Source organism: Anguilla anguilla, chromosome 5 (assembly GCF_013347855.1).
Source record: "Anguilla anguilla isolate fAngAng1 chromosome 5, fAngAng1.pri, whole genome shotgun sequence".
Classification (NCBI taxonomy): domain Eukaryota; kingdom Metazoa; phylum Chordata; class Actinopteri; order Anguilliformes; family Anguillidae; genus Anguilla; species Anguilla anguilla.
The window spans coordinates 52212588-52228049 of NC_049205.1; the positions used below are offsets into that span (position 1 = coordinate 52212588).

Genomic DNA, 15462 nt, shown 5'->3' on the forward strand with positions numbered 1-15462 from the left:
TGCCCGCTTCAAATGGTTGCTTTTTGAAGCAGCCACTTAAGTTTGCTTGCATTGCGTAATGGCAAAAGAGTCATCTAGTTTTACCGGTGTATTACACATTTACAAGTGTATTAAACATTTGCTAGTGTATTAAACGTTTTTTTCTACAAGTGCCATTCATTTAGAGTTTCTACTTCTGCCCGAGTTGCATGCAGTGAGAAAAAATAAAATGGGCAAATGGTAAAACACAGTAATACATTTTTAAAAAATGACAAATAACACAGGATATGAAGATTTTAAATCAATTAAAAGTTGATTTGGATAAATCATTAAAAATTAAAAGAAACCTGTGCTTAGATGGGATGGGGGCTGTCTGATTTGTTTGGGTAGGGCATTTTTCAATTTAGATTCTTAAAAACAATGCAAAGCCTGCCCACTTCTCTCATACTGTGTCAATCAAACATCAAGAAAAACAACCATCTGCAAATCTAAGGGAACAGTGGAGCTGGTATCATACATTTCAAAAATTATTTTTCTGTTATTAACTCTACAAGGACATTTGTGAGAATATGGCCATTATAGTAATCATTGGAATATTTTCATTCAAATGTAATTGAAAAATAATGGAAGAATAATAATTGATCTTAATTGGAAACATTAATAATTATGCAGATCAATATTGATAGAAATTGCTATGTGTGCTATATTTGCAGTGCTTTGATATTTACAGTAGTTTGGAGTTTTTTTAGTTTGTATTTATAGTGAGAATCAGTAAATAGAGAGACATTGCTTATCTGAGAAGCTTTACAGATTGTTCCTTTCTGATAAAAGGTTTCTTTGGTTTCTTTTGTTTTTTTTTCTTCTAGGGAGAGACAGAAAAATGAAAAGATATGAAATATGCATAGTTAAAGATTGTGCTATAGATGGTGACCTAAGAAATACAGAGATGAAAAAATGCAAAGAGAAAGATTGAAAGCTGTGTGACGGTGGAAGGTGAAAGAATTGTGATGATAGAGGACAGATTCTTTCAAAAGGAAGCCATGTACAGCATGGGGTGATTGGTGACAGCTTTTGTCATGAAGATTATGAAATCTTCCTCTTTGAAGAAATGTGAGGAATATGAAGATTTGATAAAGCAGATTCCATAGAGCTGTACATTTCTGAAGTAAAGACGTGACCATATGGGTTTTTGTATGGAGGAACAGAAAGAGTAGAAAAATCTAAAAAATTATTGATTTGTCATGTGTTTTCACCTACGCTTTTCAATAAAACATACTGCCAACTGGATTACTGTGTTGTGTATGTATAGGTTTTGCACGCTGAAGTAAGTTTGTGGCTATACTGAAAATAGGTGGGGCCCAAAGTAGATGGGGGGGGGGGGGGCATTGAAAGGAGTCTACTGAAGAGGTTTAAGTCCTTCAGTTTGAGCAGCACAGGAGCTGGAGCTCATCACTGAATTCAGGTTGCACCTGCAATTTTCCCATCATTAAGGGGAACATCTTCAGCAAAAAGAGGACCGTAAAAGCAGTTGGTTTCTGTCCGAATGGCTTACAATATCTGAATGTATGTTCAGTAAAATATTTGGAGAGAACGGTGTTTTCTCCCAGTATTGCAAAGAAAAAGCTGTCTGTCTAATTACTTACAGGTGTAGGGTCACCAGATTTCAAAATGGGAACAATCTCAGATCTCCTTCTGTGGAAGAGGAAGATGTGCTTTTGGGGGAAATCATTGAGATGAGGGAAGAGAGGCAGACAGGGGTCAGCCTTTGTGACCATCATAATCAAGACTCTGTATGCCTGTGGTGTTATGGCTTTTTAGAGAAATAATCGAGTCTGAAACAGGATGCAGCTTGGGCACTGACGGGGATTATTAAACAGATCTGCATTCTGTGGATAAGGTATTGCAGTAGCTGGAAGGTAAAGGGGGCCGGTTTACAAAGTATGTGTTAAAAACATGTGTAGCAGATTGTTGTTCACTGAAAATAACTGAAATAATTATGTATTACAATAGTTGAATTCTGAACCTCAGACTGGAAAGTCATACGGTCAACAGTCGTAAATATTTCATGTAGAACTTAATGGTTTTATGCCTGCTTTGGAAACGGTTATTAGAACTGAGCACTGTGACAGTGTTGCTGGAGAACCCGGAATTTCAGCACTTGAAGATCAATCGCATTCTAGCATTCACCACTGAGAAGTGCATTTAACAGTAGCAACCAGAGGAGGTTGAAGACTATATGGCTAGTGTATCACCATTAGCTCTCATAGTGTGTTCTTACCATGTGCAATGCACTTTTGCAAGTCGCTTAGCATAAAAGCACCAATTCCCAATGGTTACTACTTTTATTCCTAATTTGTATACATTATTAAATTCATGAATTGAATACAACAGTGCAGCCATGTTTTTAAGAGCACAGTTAAATTCAATAATTAAAAAAATCAAGTCAGTGAGAGTGTGCATTTAGATTTTTTCACTAAGAAATAAAAAACTGTAATACTGGCCTGATAAATGTCAATTACAAAAATGTTTATCATGTTTTGTGCTTCTATGGTTATTGTATTGTTGTTAATTAGCATCAAACTTCACAGCTGGAGTAAAAAAAAAAATATATATATATATATACATTTTTTTATATATTATCAACATTATAACACCACCATTTGCTCAAATGAAGGACTTGATTACTTAATGGGTCTGCAGATGTCCGACATACACCTACAGTATACATGTTTGATAATCAACCTGTGTTTTGTTGCCATTTTTGCAATTTATTAGAGAAAATTATGGAAATAATTGCAAATTCATTTTCCTGTGGTGGTCATATTGTTTAATGGAAACTCAAGATTTGCATCATTGAAAAGAAACGTTTAGAAAAACAAACCAGCAAGTTGTTTGTATATACCTTAAGTTTTTTGCAGGTGAACAAATGGTGTAGTTTTGTTGGCTCATGACATCCTTTATCATAATGAAACGTTGAGTAAATTTTTAAAATATGTAGTGCTTTATGTGTGTATTTAGATTTACACTGAGATTTGCGACAGTTCTCACTCACTTTTGGCTTAAATTTAATAACATGCATTAATTGGCTTTCTGTGGCCATACTGTTTTGTTGTAACTCCATATTTTGGGAATGTGGTGGAAAGACAAAATTGGTAGACTGACAAAAAATGTTCCAACGTGAGGAGATGCACATGCGTACTGAGCTTCATGACCCTTTACGATTTACAATATGATTGTTATGAGCTTAAAAAATCAAAACAAGCGAAGCAATGCTGTAGTGCCACCATGAAAGCCAGGCCATGCTGTGTACTTGCATTACCGTTAAAGCTCTCCACAGACCTGCCATGTGTGATGAGGGCAACTGTGCTCCTAAGGTGCTTCGCCTCCTAATAATAAGATGGCTACTTGTAGCGATTAGCGGTGGCAAGCACATGCACTGGCCTTGGAGAGTCAGAAAACACGTGTGTTCTGTTAAACACACTGCGGGATTATTCTGTAATTAAATGTTAATTTTGGTGGTTTTTATTCAATATTCTGCACATTTGAAATTCAATATGCCCTGAAGCAGGTCCACTTAATCTGTGCATCAAGAGCTACAGTGCACGGAGCTGAGTAATTGAAATCCATTAAAAGCCAAACCGACATCAATCGCAAACCCTTTGAGGCTAAAGCTTCTATGTGTTGCTTGTCAGTTAAATTTTACAAGCCATCCCTGATATTCGAGCGGAGTTAGAAAACTGTTTAAATTCTCTTTTTGTACATTATTATAACTCAAAACATGTCATTAAATGTAACTTTAATTACAACGCTGGCATTTCCCTTTAATTGTTTTTGTTTTGATTCTGCTATGTTACGACACAAAGAGGAGCTTCACTTGTCTTTTTCGATAATACGATACCTTAAATCGATTGGTTAAAATGGCATTATTCTCCAGTCACATGTGATTCTTGATTAATAAGTTGCATAGCTTTATCAGAGCTGCATTGAATTGTTACTACTGAATCAATCAGGCAAGCTACAAATGTGTGGGTTCTTATTTTATACATGGTTTTTATTGTAATTTCATGTGTTTATTTTTATTGACTCGTGGACTCTTGTTGTTACTTTTGGGGATACTATTAAGGTATCCAGGGATACACTTGCACAAATCAGTGTTCCTCTGGGTATAGTCATCTCTTAATCCAGCCTGAAGACACCCACAAGCGTGAATCCATCAGGTCTGAGTTGACTGTGAGCTGCCAACAGATTTTTTTTTAAACAAGGGTAATGGTCTTCCTCATCCAATTACAGTTTGAGGTTAAATATAGTCTTCTATTAATAAATCCTGAAAGACTAAATTAATTGAGTTCCTGCCACCTGCTTAATCTCCGTCTGTGATTGCTCCAAGTTAAAAATGAACTTGTTCTAATTAAAAAACTTCTTGGTGATTCTCTTCCCATTACTGTGTTTAACACCCCCAACTCTATTATAGCACTCCAAGCCATATAATTGAAGTTTGCGACACGCCCCAAAGTCTGCCTAATCACGCCAGTGCTGACTGTGGCTGGCAGCCTTGTAAGATGGCACATAATTGGCTGTGGTATCATCCAGGGCACCTGAGGTCTGTTTGCACCAGCTGCGCTTGGAGTTATCTCCCCAGGTGCAATGGCTGCACAGCTCAGCCAGTTGACTGCACGGTGATAAGGGACAGAGGCTGTCAGCGTGTCTGCATCTTGCACGCTGACAGGGGACGTTTCAGTGATGAATTGACCTGAGGAATGTGATTGGGCCTTCCAACTTTGGGGATTTGAAAAAATCAGGGAGAAAGAGTGGCCGAAAAAAAATAGCTGAATGTGCTAGTATATTCATACAATCTAAGAGTGACCGCCAGAAGCAAGTCTTGGCCCCGTTTAAAGTAACTCTTTGAAGTAACTCTTCCTTTTTCCCCCTCTGCAGATAAGCCAAATGCTTGGGAATGAAATGAAATTTGCCGTGCGAGAGCCCTTAGGGCTGAGGTAAGAGGCACTTCAGCACCTGTGATTTCTGTGGAGGGATGAGGAGCCTTTCCGAAGTGCCCCAGTGTGTGTTTGTCATGGGGGTGAGGTGGGGTCAGAGCATTGTATTGCGTGGTCTCATTAGAGACAGCACAGTAACTGAAAACTGTATGGGAGATGTTGTGCTTATTCCTCTGTGTTTAGGAGTATGTGCTCACTGCAGGTGTGACCATTGGTTTGCTCTACTGATGCCCTGAACTGTGTTTTGTTACAGGGGATGGATCCTAATTTCTGCGGTGATGTTCACAATTATGGCTTTAATGGTACGTAGCCCAGGCACAGTAACAAAAACAAGAAACGTGACAGTGGGTCATTCAGCCCACCTTAAGCTTTTCACATTATTGTGAATTTCTGTACGTAACTTTACCCAAACATTTTACTATACATCCATTTAGCCAATTCTGATTTTAATCAAATCCCAGCAGAGCCCTGATGTTTAAGGTCTGTGTTGGGATTCTGAATGTTCTGGTATCTAAGACAAGAGGAGGAAGATTTGTGAACTTTTATACTGTAAGTCATTTTTTATAAAGTGAACAGATGTTAATTTATCAGAGGCACATCATAGCTTTTAAACTATGCCAAGGAGCTCCAGTTGAACGATGTTTATTTAAGCATGTGCCACTTGAGCTTTAACCTGCGTTCTGAAGCCATACCCATATTTTCTGCAATATATATGTTTATATATTTGGTATACAAATATGCTTTTGAGTCCTTTGAAACATTGCATGAGTCCCTTCAAGTCCCTTCACTCCTCCCTTTGTGATGTAATGTTCGTCCGCTTTGAGCCTAATCTTTCTCTACTGCCCCCTTCTTTCCAGTCTAGTTTCGCAGCACTGTCCACATTATTTTCCAGTAACTCTAGAGCTGGGCTGTCCAAACTTGTTCCTGGAGATCTACCGTCCCGTAGGTTTTCTTTTCAACCCTAATTTCGTACACCTGGTTCTACTAATTAGCAGCTCAACAAGATTTCCCGCTGTTGAACGAGGCATGCTTTGTCAGGCTTGGAGTGAAAACCGGGCAGGATGGTAGATCTCCAGGAACAGGGCTGGGCCAGTCCCGCTCTGGAGAGTGTCGCCTACAGTGATTAGCACAGAGCTGTGCGCATCCACGCGCTGCTCTGCCGGCACTTTTAAACACGTCTGATTATGGGCCCATTTTGGCTGAGTGCGGTGATCCCCCCCAGTGGAGCAGAGCGGGGGCCGGTGTAGAGGATTAGCCGTCACCTCGGCAGACAGCCCATCACCGTACGGCACGCTTGCTCTGCGGGGCTAATTGGCTCAGGCGTCCGATCCAGCCGGGCCCGGTGTGACGAGGGAGTGAGGGGGAGGATGTGCTTGGAGGGACTGAGACGGGCTCAGGCTCAGGCCGTGCAGGCAGCTTAGGCTTAGACTGCACTCTGTCTGTAGACTGCCCCTCTGCCCCGTGGTCTTTAGAGAGGTCTTCAGGAAGCACTTGGCTGCGCCAGTCTTAGAGCAGCGTTCTTTCCTTCCTCCTGCGAATTCCTTTCCTCTCTCAGTTTTCAGCGAGCCTGATTTTAACAAAAAAAAAGTATGTATGAAGAGAACAGTTTCCCTGCAGGGGTGATAAAGCATTCGCTCATTTTAACTTGTCTAATTAGTCTGAAAATTAGAAGCAGCAAAACTGAAAAAGTGAATGGCATGCACTGAGTATAAATGATAAAATGTATGTGTGCTTCCATGGCTTGCTAGAGAATGAGAATTTGGGTAAATAAATAGTTTAAAAAATAAATAACTAGATGAAAAATAGATTCAATTAAAAATAAATAAGCTCATGTTGAAACTAAGTGTAAACATGTTGTGTGCCCCTTTTGTGCATACTTTTCACTGATTACCCCCTAGCACCCCTCTTTCAGAGAGCGCCATTCACCCAGTTAGGCACACGCAGCTCGCGTGTAACTTAGGAGCACAGTGCGTGCACGTCGGGGTTTAAGAGCTGCGGTTGTTGCCGGTTCAAATCCCAGGTGAGAACTTTGCCCTTGTGCCCTTGAGAAAAAAGTACATGGCCTGGAACATATCCAGCTCTATGAGTAACAGGATAATGTTTAATCCGTCTGATTTGGATGAAGGGTGGCTACAAAGGAAATGAATATGGGTTGTGTTGTAATACACGAGGGGTTAGTGGCCTACATGCAGTGCAAACCTGTGTACTGATGTTATGATTGGTGGAGGGCAACCACACTTTGCTGGGTCTTCATTAAGTTGTTATCCTGTGGCGGTCGCGGTGGGCTTGACAAAATCTCACCTCACCTTTTAGTTTCCTGTCAGCAGTCATCAAACAAACATGTCAGTTCGGTGTGGATCTGGCGAGTCTGTGGTGTAAACTCACTGGCAGCCGCGCCGGCGATGGTGTGACCGTGTCTGTCGCTCCCTCTCTTGCAGGCTCTGGTGTTCCCAAACCAGATCTACGAGATCGTGTTCGATGATCAGCTCTCCACCACACGAGTCACCGTCCGACTCTATGGAGGAGCTCTGCTCAGTAAGTGTCATCATTCTTCTTTTTCACTTCAGCTTCTTGTAAATATGACTAGTATAAATAGTACTTATTGTTACTATTATTAATTTATTAAATGTCATCATCATCATCATTATCATCATCATTGTAATGATAAAGAAAATTGTATTTGCACATTTTATTGAAACAGTTCCAGCACAATTTTCTGTATAGGAATCGACCAAATAAGTAGGATCCTTAAAACAAAAGAAATGGAATTCCATCTGCTGACAGACATCTGCGGAGTCAAATCGCATACGCCGAAGCTCCTCTTTCACTTCCTGGTCTATAGTCCAATTGCATTAAACTCCTGTTACAGAGAGCAGTGGGGTTGCTTTAGACATTAATATTTAACAGTGCGGTTTAATATTTAATCATCCGATTGGTGTTGTTCTTTCAGACCTCCAAAGGCACTGAAGCTAACTGGGTTCAGTGATGAAGCGGGCAGTTTGGCTGACAGATCAGGGTCATTGCTGGGCAGAGTTATAAACGGACCTGTGATTGTGTTTAGACTGGCACCACGGGAGGGTCCAGCTATTAAAGTCTGATTGGGCCACCAGATGCGAGGAGAGCTCCTCCAGTTTCTCGACACCACGCCTACACTACGTCCCTTTTTTAATTGTGCATTAAAGCCGACTCTGTGTGACTTCCAGCCAATGCACTGATTGTGGTACTGTTAGTGAGCACACTGTGGGGATTATTCCTACTGTCTGATTTCTACTTTCTGCAGTGGGGAAGGGTGTTGGACATGTTATTTGAGGACACAGGCGGTTAATATAACAGCCTCCTTGTGGAGCAGTGAAGCCTTCAGAGGTGTTGCCTGGCAGTGGTCCACAACGGCACCACTCAACCCGCCAGGGATGAGAAACCGCGGAAGCAGATGAGTTTGCGGAAGTGTGAAATTGTGAAGCGCACAGGGTCCGTCTCCCATATGAGACCTTCCCATTTGCTCGTGATTTCTGAAAGACTGTGTAGTTAAAAAATAAAAAAAAGATTCCGCTGCTACTGATTTCAAGCTCTTGGCGTGGAGCTGCATTGATTGTCTTCACCAGATGTCACTGTGGCTGTTCAGTAGGGATCATTACTCTAGACACAGCCAGACAGCCTCCACCATCTCCTGTTGCTCCTCCAGGGGCCGTAACCAAGATCAGTTCTTTGGCAGTGGATGTCCTGTACTATCATAATGCGCAGGAGACTCCTTCTACCAACCGGGACCTCCTATTGTTAGGGAAGCAGAGAGGATGCGAGGAACACAGGAGCTGACCATCTGGTCGGTCTTTAGAATCTGTGGTGGTAGGTGGCGCGCGCACGAGGCCCACCTCCTTACCAAGCGTCATCCTGAGCTCCCGCAGAGATGCCAGGTGTGAGATGGTCTCCGTTTGGGTGATGACCTCTTTAATCAACGGCCAAGAGGGTGGTGGTGAGACAGGAGGAGAGGGAAGATTAGTTTTCCGGCAGATGGCACACGGTGGGGGCATGAGGGTGAGGAGTGAGTGCGTGTGCGCGTACGTGCCTGTAAATATAAATATATATGTGTACATTCAGCTCCCCAGCCGGCACGACCCCTGCTGAACTGGATAGGTAGTGCTGCTGGACATGCTGAGGGGAAGGTCGGCCGGTTGATGAAGTTGACTGTGGTTTTTCAGTGTGAAGGAAGAGGACTGGAATGAAATGAGACTGGAATGCCCTCTGGTCTTCTTTATTCCACTGTGTTCAGTGAAATATGAAACCGTGAACAGCGGTTACTACTGTTTTCACTGCTATTGCTGATAGTGCTCAGCACTTTTATGGCTGATTATTACTGATTCTTAGATGTGAGTGTTTGCTCCTGTCCACAGGTATTTCTCTCATCATGTGGAATGGCCTGTACACTGCTGAGAAAGTCATCATTCAGTGGACCCTGCTCACTGAGGCCTGCTACTATGGAGTGCAGTTTTTAGGTGAGCTTCAGGACTCCTCTACAGCAAGCAGAATCATATCTCCCCCTTTTTATTGTTAGAAATGTGAGGCCTGCCATTTCACTTTAGAAATGCGAGGCCTGCCATTTCACTTTAGAAATGCGAGGCCTGCCATTTCACTTTTATCATTTATATTTCACTGTTCTCACAGTGGCAGCAGTTACCATACTGTGGGTAAAGATCCACTGATGGGTCATGGGAGGAGTTGAGATTCATGAATAATAGCTTACTACATTATGCACTTTCCTTTTTACATTTACTCTGGTCGTATTAATCATTGAACGTTACAAGCGCTGAATTATTTAGTGTACATTCAGTTGTTTTGGAATATACATACACACACTATAATACCATATTTCATAACATGTCAGGCTATGCTTTAGTAAGCTGGTTTACAGTTCATATTTTTTCTTCATAGAGCGGGGTCTGGTTCAGAAGGTTTGCTAATCACTCGTCTTAGTAATTCCCAGTGCAAAGCTGCCTCCTGCAGTCATTTTGCAGAAGTACACAGCCCTCTGGTGGTTGTTAGCTGTAAGTGCAGCTGAAAGACAACAATGGACTCCCATCAATGTTGTCACAATGCACTGTTATGATAGATGAGGCCAAAGGATGGCAGCACATCTCTGTACTTAATGAATTGTTTGTATATGTCCCTGTAGTATATATATGAGTGCATAATACATATGCAGTTGGTTGAAATCAACCAACCCACGCATATAATTGATGTTCCCCTGAGAGTATAGTACATTTATATGTGTATTAGTCTTTCATAAATTTTACTTCCTGTGTGTGTCATTGGCAGTGATGTCCATCATCCTCGTGGAGCTTGGCTCAGTGTCCAGTGCTGCCATCCTCCTCCTCCTCAGTCAAGTGTTCTTCCTCATTATCACCCTCATCTACTACTACCATCTGGGACGTCGCCCCAAGAAGATCTGAGAAACTCAAGATGCATTATGGGAGAGGTTGGTGGGTGGGGCTAGCATGAGTGTTAAGTAGCAGCGGAGAATGGGACAGGGTAGTGTTCTGTAAAATGGCCAGCACCCTGCCCACCTCCACATAGACCCACCCTCCACCCTTAGGGACCAATTAAAATCCCCTCTGTTTAAATATAAGACCTCCTTCTTTCTGTTGGGGCCACAGGGTTGGTTCCCACTGCCATCAACCTGGTACTGGGCAGATATCAATGAAAGCTGTTCTAGTCTCTTTGCATGTATAGTTTCTTTGCATTCTCATTAGTTTTTGCACAGCATGCATAGGGAGTGTCTCTTTGTGGAGCTGAACAACAGAATGATATGTACAAAGATGATACATGTGCCTCTGTCCAGCAGTGTTTTTATTCCATACGTTGTTCATCTAGCTAAATCTGTCTGCGCTGATGTGGAGTGTGTGAGCAAAATGGAAAAAGTAGTATCTTGCACATTGTCATAGACATTTAGAGTTCAATACTGATGCTGCAGCCAGCTAGACAAAAGCTTATAGCTGACTAGATGTTCAGCTGTATAATTCTTGTTTGATATACTCCAGCTGTCTGGCATTCATTGACTAATATAGTTTTACACCATAGGGTAGACATAGTTCATGCTAGTTTGTGAAAGAGATTTTTTTGTTTATTTGTTTCCGTGTGCAACATACTGTTGTCAGCTGTCTGTTTAGTTGTCCAGATAGCTTGCCAAACTTTCTCAATCTTTGCTACAGTCAAAACTCAATTAGCCCCCTTTATATGATGGCATTCAGACTAGAGCACAGCAGTGTAATTTAAGGGCCCAGGACCCAGGAACTAGTGTCTTGAATCCAGAACTTCTCACTGACACAGTCTGGTTTCATGCCAGGTCTGTACAGTTTGACTGATCAAGGTCAAAACACTGGGACTGTGAACTAGACAAGGTCACTCCAGGTCAGTTCTGTTTATTTTTTCCTGTGTGAAAGCTGCTTTTACTCTCTGTAAATTCAAAACTTTGTACCACGTGTTGACAACATTTTGATCCTCAGCTGTTTGGATATGTAATACAAAATGTATTTATTTGTTAATTAATAGGACCTTTTCATTTCCTGCTGTAAGTATGATATTTGGGTACTTGTTCTTTAATGCAGGTCTCCGTATATCCCTAAGAATTCAGTTCAGTTTTTAAGTGAAGTGTTAATTCAGCATTCTGTACATTCATTACTGTCATTGTGGCTCTGAATATAACTAATGAGAGCACAGAGCAGGACCAGGATGTTTTATATTATGTACATGTGTCTTATAAAATGTTCAGTATTCAGCACTGCTGCATAGTAGTGTTGCATTCATTGTATAGTTTCTGCCTTTAGTTTCTAGCTGTACGCTGTAGAAGCAAGGACCGATAATTTTTTTCTTCTTCCTGTTTGATGGTGTTGGTTTATTTTCCATGCCTGTGTAATGAACTGAAGCACTTGTCAAAATTATATATCTGTAGGGATCTTGAAATAACCTGCTGCTATATACCTTTGAACTGGGTTCAATGCATAATGAAGCAAGTCAGCCAACTCGTGTGAAAATCTCTCCCTAAAACACGTTTCTTTAAAAGTTGTGAATGCCAAAACAGCCAACCTGTATACTTTTATATAGACTGAGTAGAGTATGCTCAGTTAAAATAATGACGGAGAAAGGCCAGTGAGTCAGACAGTATTCAGACGGAAATCAATCTGCTGTAACCTGAGGCCTTTGGGACCTGTAGGAGTGGGTACTTCAGTTGTCAGATGACAACAAGAAAGTCTGAGAAACTCATGACACATTATGGGCGAGGTTTTTAGTGCGTGTGGTGGTATGGGCGTTGTGTAGCAGTGCATATAAAGACATGGTAGTGTTCTGTTGAATGGCCAGCATTCTGCCCACCTCCACATAGACCCACCCCCCATCCTTAGAGACCCGTTCAAATCCCTTCAATTTTAATAAGATCCCCTCCGCTCTGTTGGGGCTACAAGTAGGTAACCACAGGGTTGGTCTGCTAACGTGTGTCTTCGAAATTGTTGAACGAGCACAAAGCCATGTTCACCTTGAGCCTTGATGATTATTTGCGTCTGGGAAGACCTCACCAGGAAGCAGAAATGTTTTCACTGAAGCGGCTTGATGTTTTAGACTCTGTTCTAACTAATTATAACCCTCAAATGCTCTTGAGATAGGGACTGGAATTGCATGCTTCCCTGGCTGAAGCGTTCCCTCATTTGTTTGTGTGTGTCTATAGTTAGATGCAACTTCAGTAGCATGGTTTGAGGCACAGAAACTGACAGAAGATGATCCTTAGTGTTTTATTTTAACTTTCTAAGCACAGAGTTTGTCGGGTGTAGCACAATGAACTATACTGTTTTATTCACTACGGTACAGTATTGCAGTCACATAAATGTGTTAATGTAGCAGATATTAAAATCTCAACATATCCTTAGTCTTGCCTTAATTTTCAAGAAGCAACAACTTAAAGCTAACTCTGTTCTTGTACATACTGTATGAATGTAAATAGTGTTTAGCCATTGGTGCTTGCTGAGATTTTTTGACAGGCACAGAGAAAATCTGGTTCTCATTTGTTTGACTGCAAATTGAGGTACTTTCTCTAGAATGTCTATGATCGGTCTCCCCTGTAGTATCCCTTCATTTTTTTTTTTTCATTTTTAAAATTGAAAATCTGGTCTTTTTGTTTTATTTGGTGACGGGATGTGTTTTGTGTCCCTCAAGGTTAGAATAGTGGAATTGGTGGCATGTTCTACTGTAAGCATTAATTAGTAACATATCTCTTTGAGTGTAACTTTAACCACCAAAAGATGATGTACAAGAGGAAAAAAATGATTTATTGTTTGTTTGCTAAATGCTACACACACTACCTTGCCTGAGACCTTTTCTTTGTGTATACAGAGATTAAGTGCATTAGGGTATTGTGTCTATGGGAGTGACTCATTTGTCTTCTTTGCTGGTATGGAGTAGTTAGAAATTTATCAGTCTTGATGAGAGAGGGGATGACTTTTGTACAAGTCCACTTATCCCAGATCCAGCCTTCAGAGACAAAAGGCATATTATGCATCCAACCACCCCCGAGCTACAAGTACCCCACTTAATCTGAGTGAAGGTTTAGGCTACAAGTGCGCCATTCAGTCTGAGTGAAGGTTAAAGCCTGACGTGAGAACTGAAGGACCATGGGAGGGGAAAAAAGGAGCCACTTTATCACAAGTGTGTGGTGAGTCTATTCCAGCGTGTTCATATCGTCTCAATGTCAGGAGGCGGCCTTGCTGCTACAGACCTGTGTTAAGGACATTGTTTATAACGGCAGTCATGGAGGAAGCTGGCTGGTCTGCAGGCCACCTTGAGGTTCACGATCTCAGGCTCTGTGTGGAGTTTAGGCCAGCGTGTCAGGCAGCAGCGGAGTCATCCGCTAACCGCCAAGATGTCTGGAGTCTCTATAATACGGGTGGCTGGTTAAATGACTACGTTCAGCAGCTGCTTTGGAAGGAGGAGTGGAAAGCAGTGTGGTGCCATAGTTATTTTGGCTCACTAGATCTGCAGATGTTCTGGTTTGTACAACAACCACCCTCGTTGTGAATGTGAAATTCAGGGCTTGTGGGGCTTTTTATGATTTTGTGCCCCAGCCTGCTTTACACGTCCCAGAAGCTTTAATTTTACAGTTGCTTTGTTTTTGGGTGCAACAAATAATTAATTAAGTAAATAAATAAATAAATGTTTGGAGCTGGGACAGAGGGTAGTTTGGTCTAAACAAATAAAAAAAGCCTGTTTAAAACCATTCCTTACATTTAATCTAAAAAAGCATCTTTACTCATTGGACACAGGTGTCAAACTCCAGTCCTGGAGGGCCACAGTGTCTGCTGGTAATCAAGGTGTTCTCAGGACTAGTGGTTCCAATCAGAAAATGATTGGCTAAAGAATCCAAACATCTTGTTCTCGTGGCCTTAATTGGCAGCTGATTGAAAGAAAACCACAAAAAACCCCAGACACTGTGGGCCCCCTGGGAATTTCGTTTGACACTCCATCATAGGATTAACAGATATGATGTACATAGTGTTAAATTACATTACATGTCAGGAGTAAAGAGATTAGCCGTTTCTCCACTGTGCTGCTGTAAGTTTAGCTAGCCATCCTTTCTCTATTAGTGTCTGGCTTTCTGCTTCGCAAAAGCCATACTGTAATGTTCTGATAATGTTGGCTAGAATTTTATTGCAATATGAAGAGGCTGCTGATGGGATTACTCAGCATGTTGTGAGAATGTTATGTGATAGCGGGCTCAGAGCATGTCATACAGGCACAAATGGTAGAATGTCTAGAGGGGAAAAAAACTTTCAACCCAGCTGTTCAGCTGTGTATGGCCAAAATGTTTTTGTGTAAATGCTGTAATGATTAAACTGCTGTTGGTTTGTTCTAAATGTATCTGTATATTTATTGTACTTGAAAGGGGAATGGCTGTTGTAAATTTGCATTGTTTTGCTTTGCTTTGGAGACAGAAAATATTGAATGACATATTGTACTTACCAACTTTTGAAAAGACCCATTGGGACATTGTGTATGTATTCTGATGATTAAAAATACTCTTTTTTTGGAAGCTTCCTTGTCTTTCTTACATCATGTGGAAGGTGTGCATTAACACTAATAAACCTGCTCCCAAGATTATTGTAGAAGTGTAGTTATGAGGCAATTTTGTAACCAAGGTTTCTTGAGAGAGAATGATTTATGAAAAAATGACCTGCAATGCTGAACGGTGGCCTACAGAGGGCAGAGAATGCTACTGTCTTTTCATGAAAGAAGGTGCCTGTTCAATTTCATGGGACTGTAAACACTCTGTGGAGGGGCAATGATGTAATCTAACTTTTGTGGGCAAAATGGCCTTTTGCCAGCCACTTTGGTACCTGTGACTCTTTGCTTGACTAAAATAAGCTCTTGGCTATAGAGAAACTGGGCAAATGTATTATTTGTTTTCCATCTGACTGGAAGGTATGCTCTACTCAGACTCTCTGTCCAATCACAA

At 41.3% G+C, this 15462-nt stretch overlaps 1 protein-coding gene across 2 annotated transcripts in view; it reads left to right on the forward strand.

Moving 5' to 3' along the window:
* LOC118227905 (tumor protein p53-inducible protein 11-like) overlaps positions 1–15039 on the forward strand; it is a 43889-nt gene extending 28850 nt beyond the window's left edge. The window contains exons 4-8 of one of the 2 annotated variants that reach the window (XM_035418957.1): positions 4915–4973; positions 5227–5275; positions 7412–7508; positions 9362–9463; positions 10284–15039. In XM_035418957.1, coding sequence (XP_035274848.1) covers positions 4915–4973; positions 5227–5275; positions 7412–7508; positions 9362–9463; positions 10284–10417 — 441 coding nt within the window. In that variant the 3' untranslated portion in view covers positions 10418–15039. The remainder of the gene's footprint in view (positions 1–4914; positions 4974–5226; positions 5276–7411; positions 7509–9361; positions 9464–10283) is intronic. The other variant, XM_035418956.1, reaches the window with a different exon arrangement.
* The last annotated feature ends 423 nt before the right edge of the window (positions 15040–15462 follow it).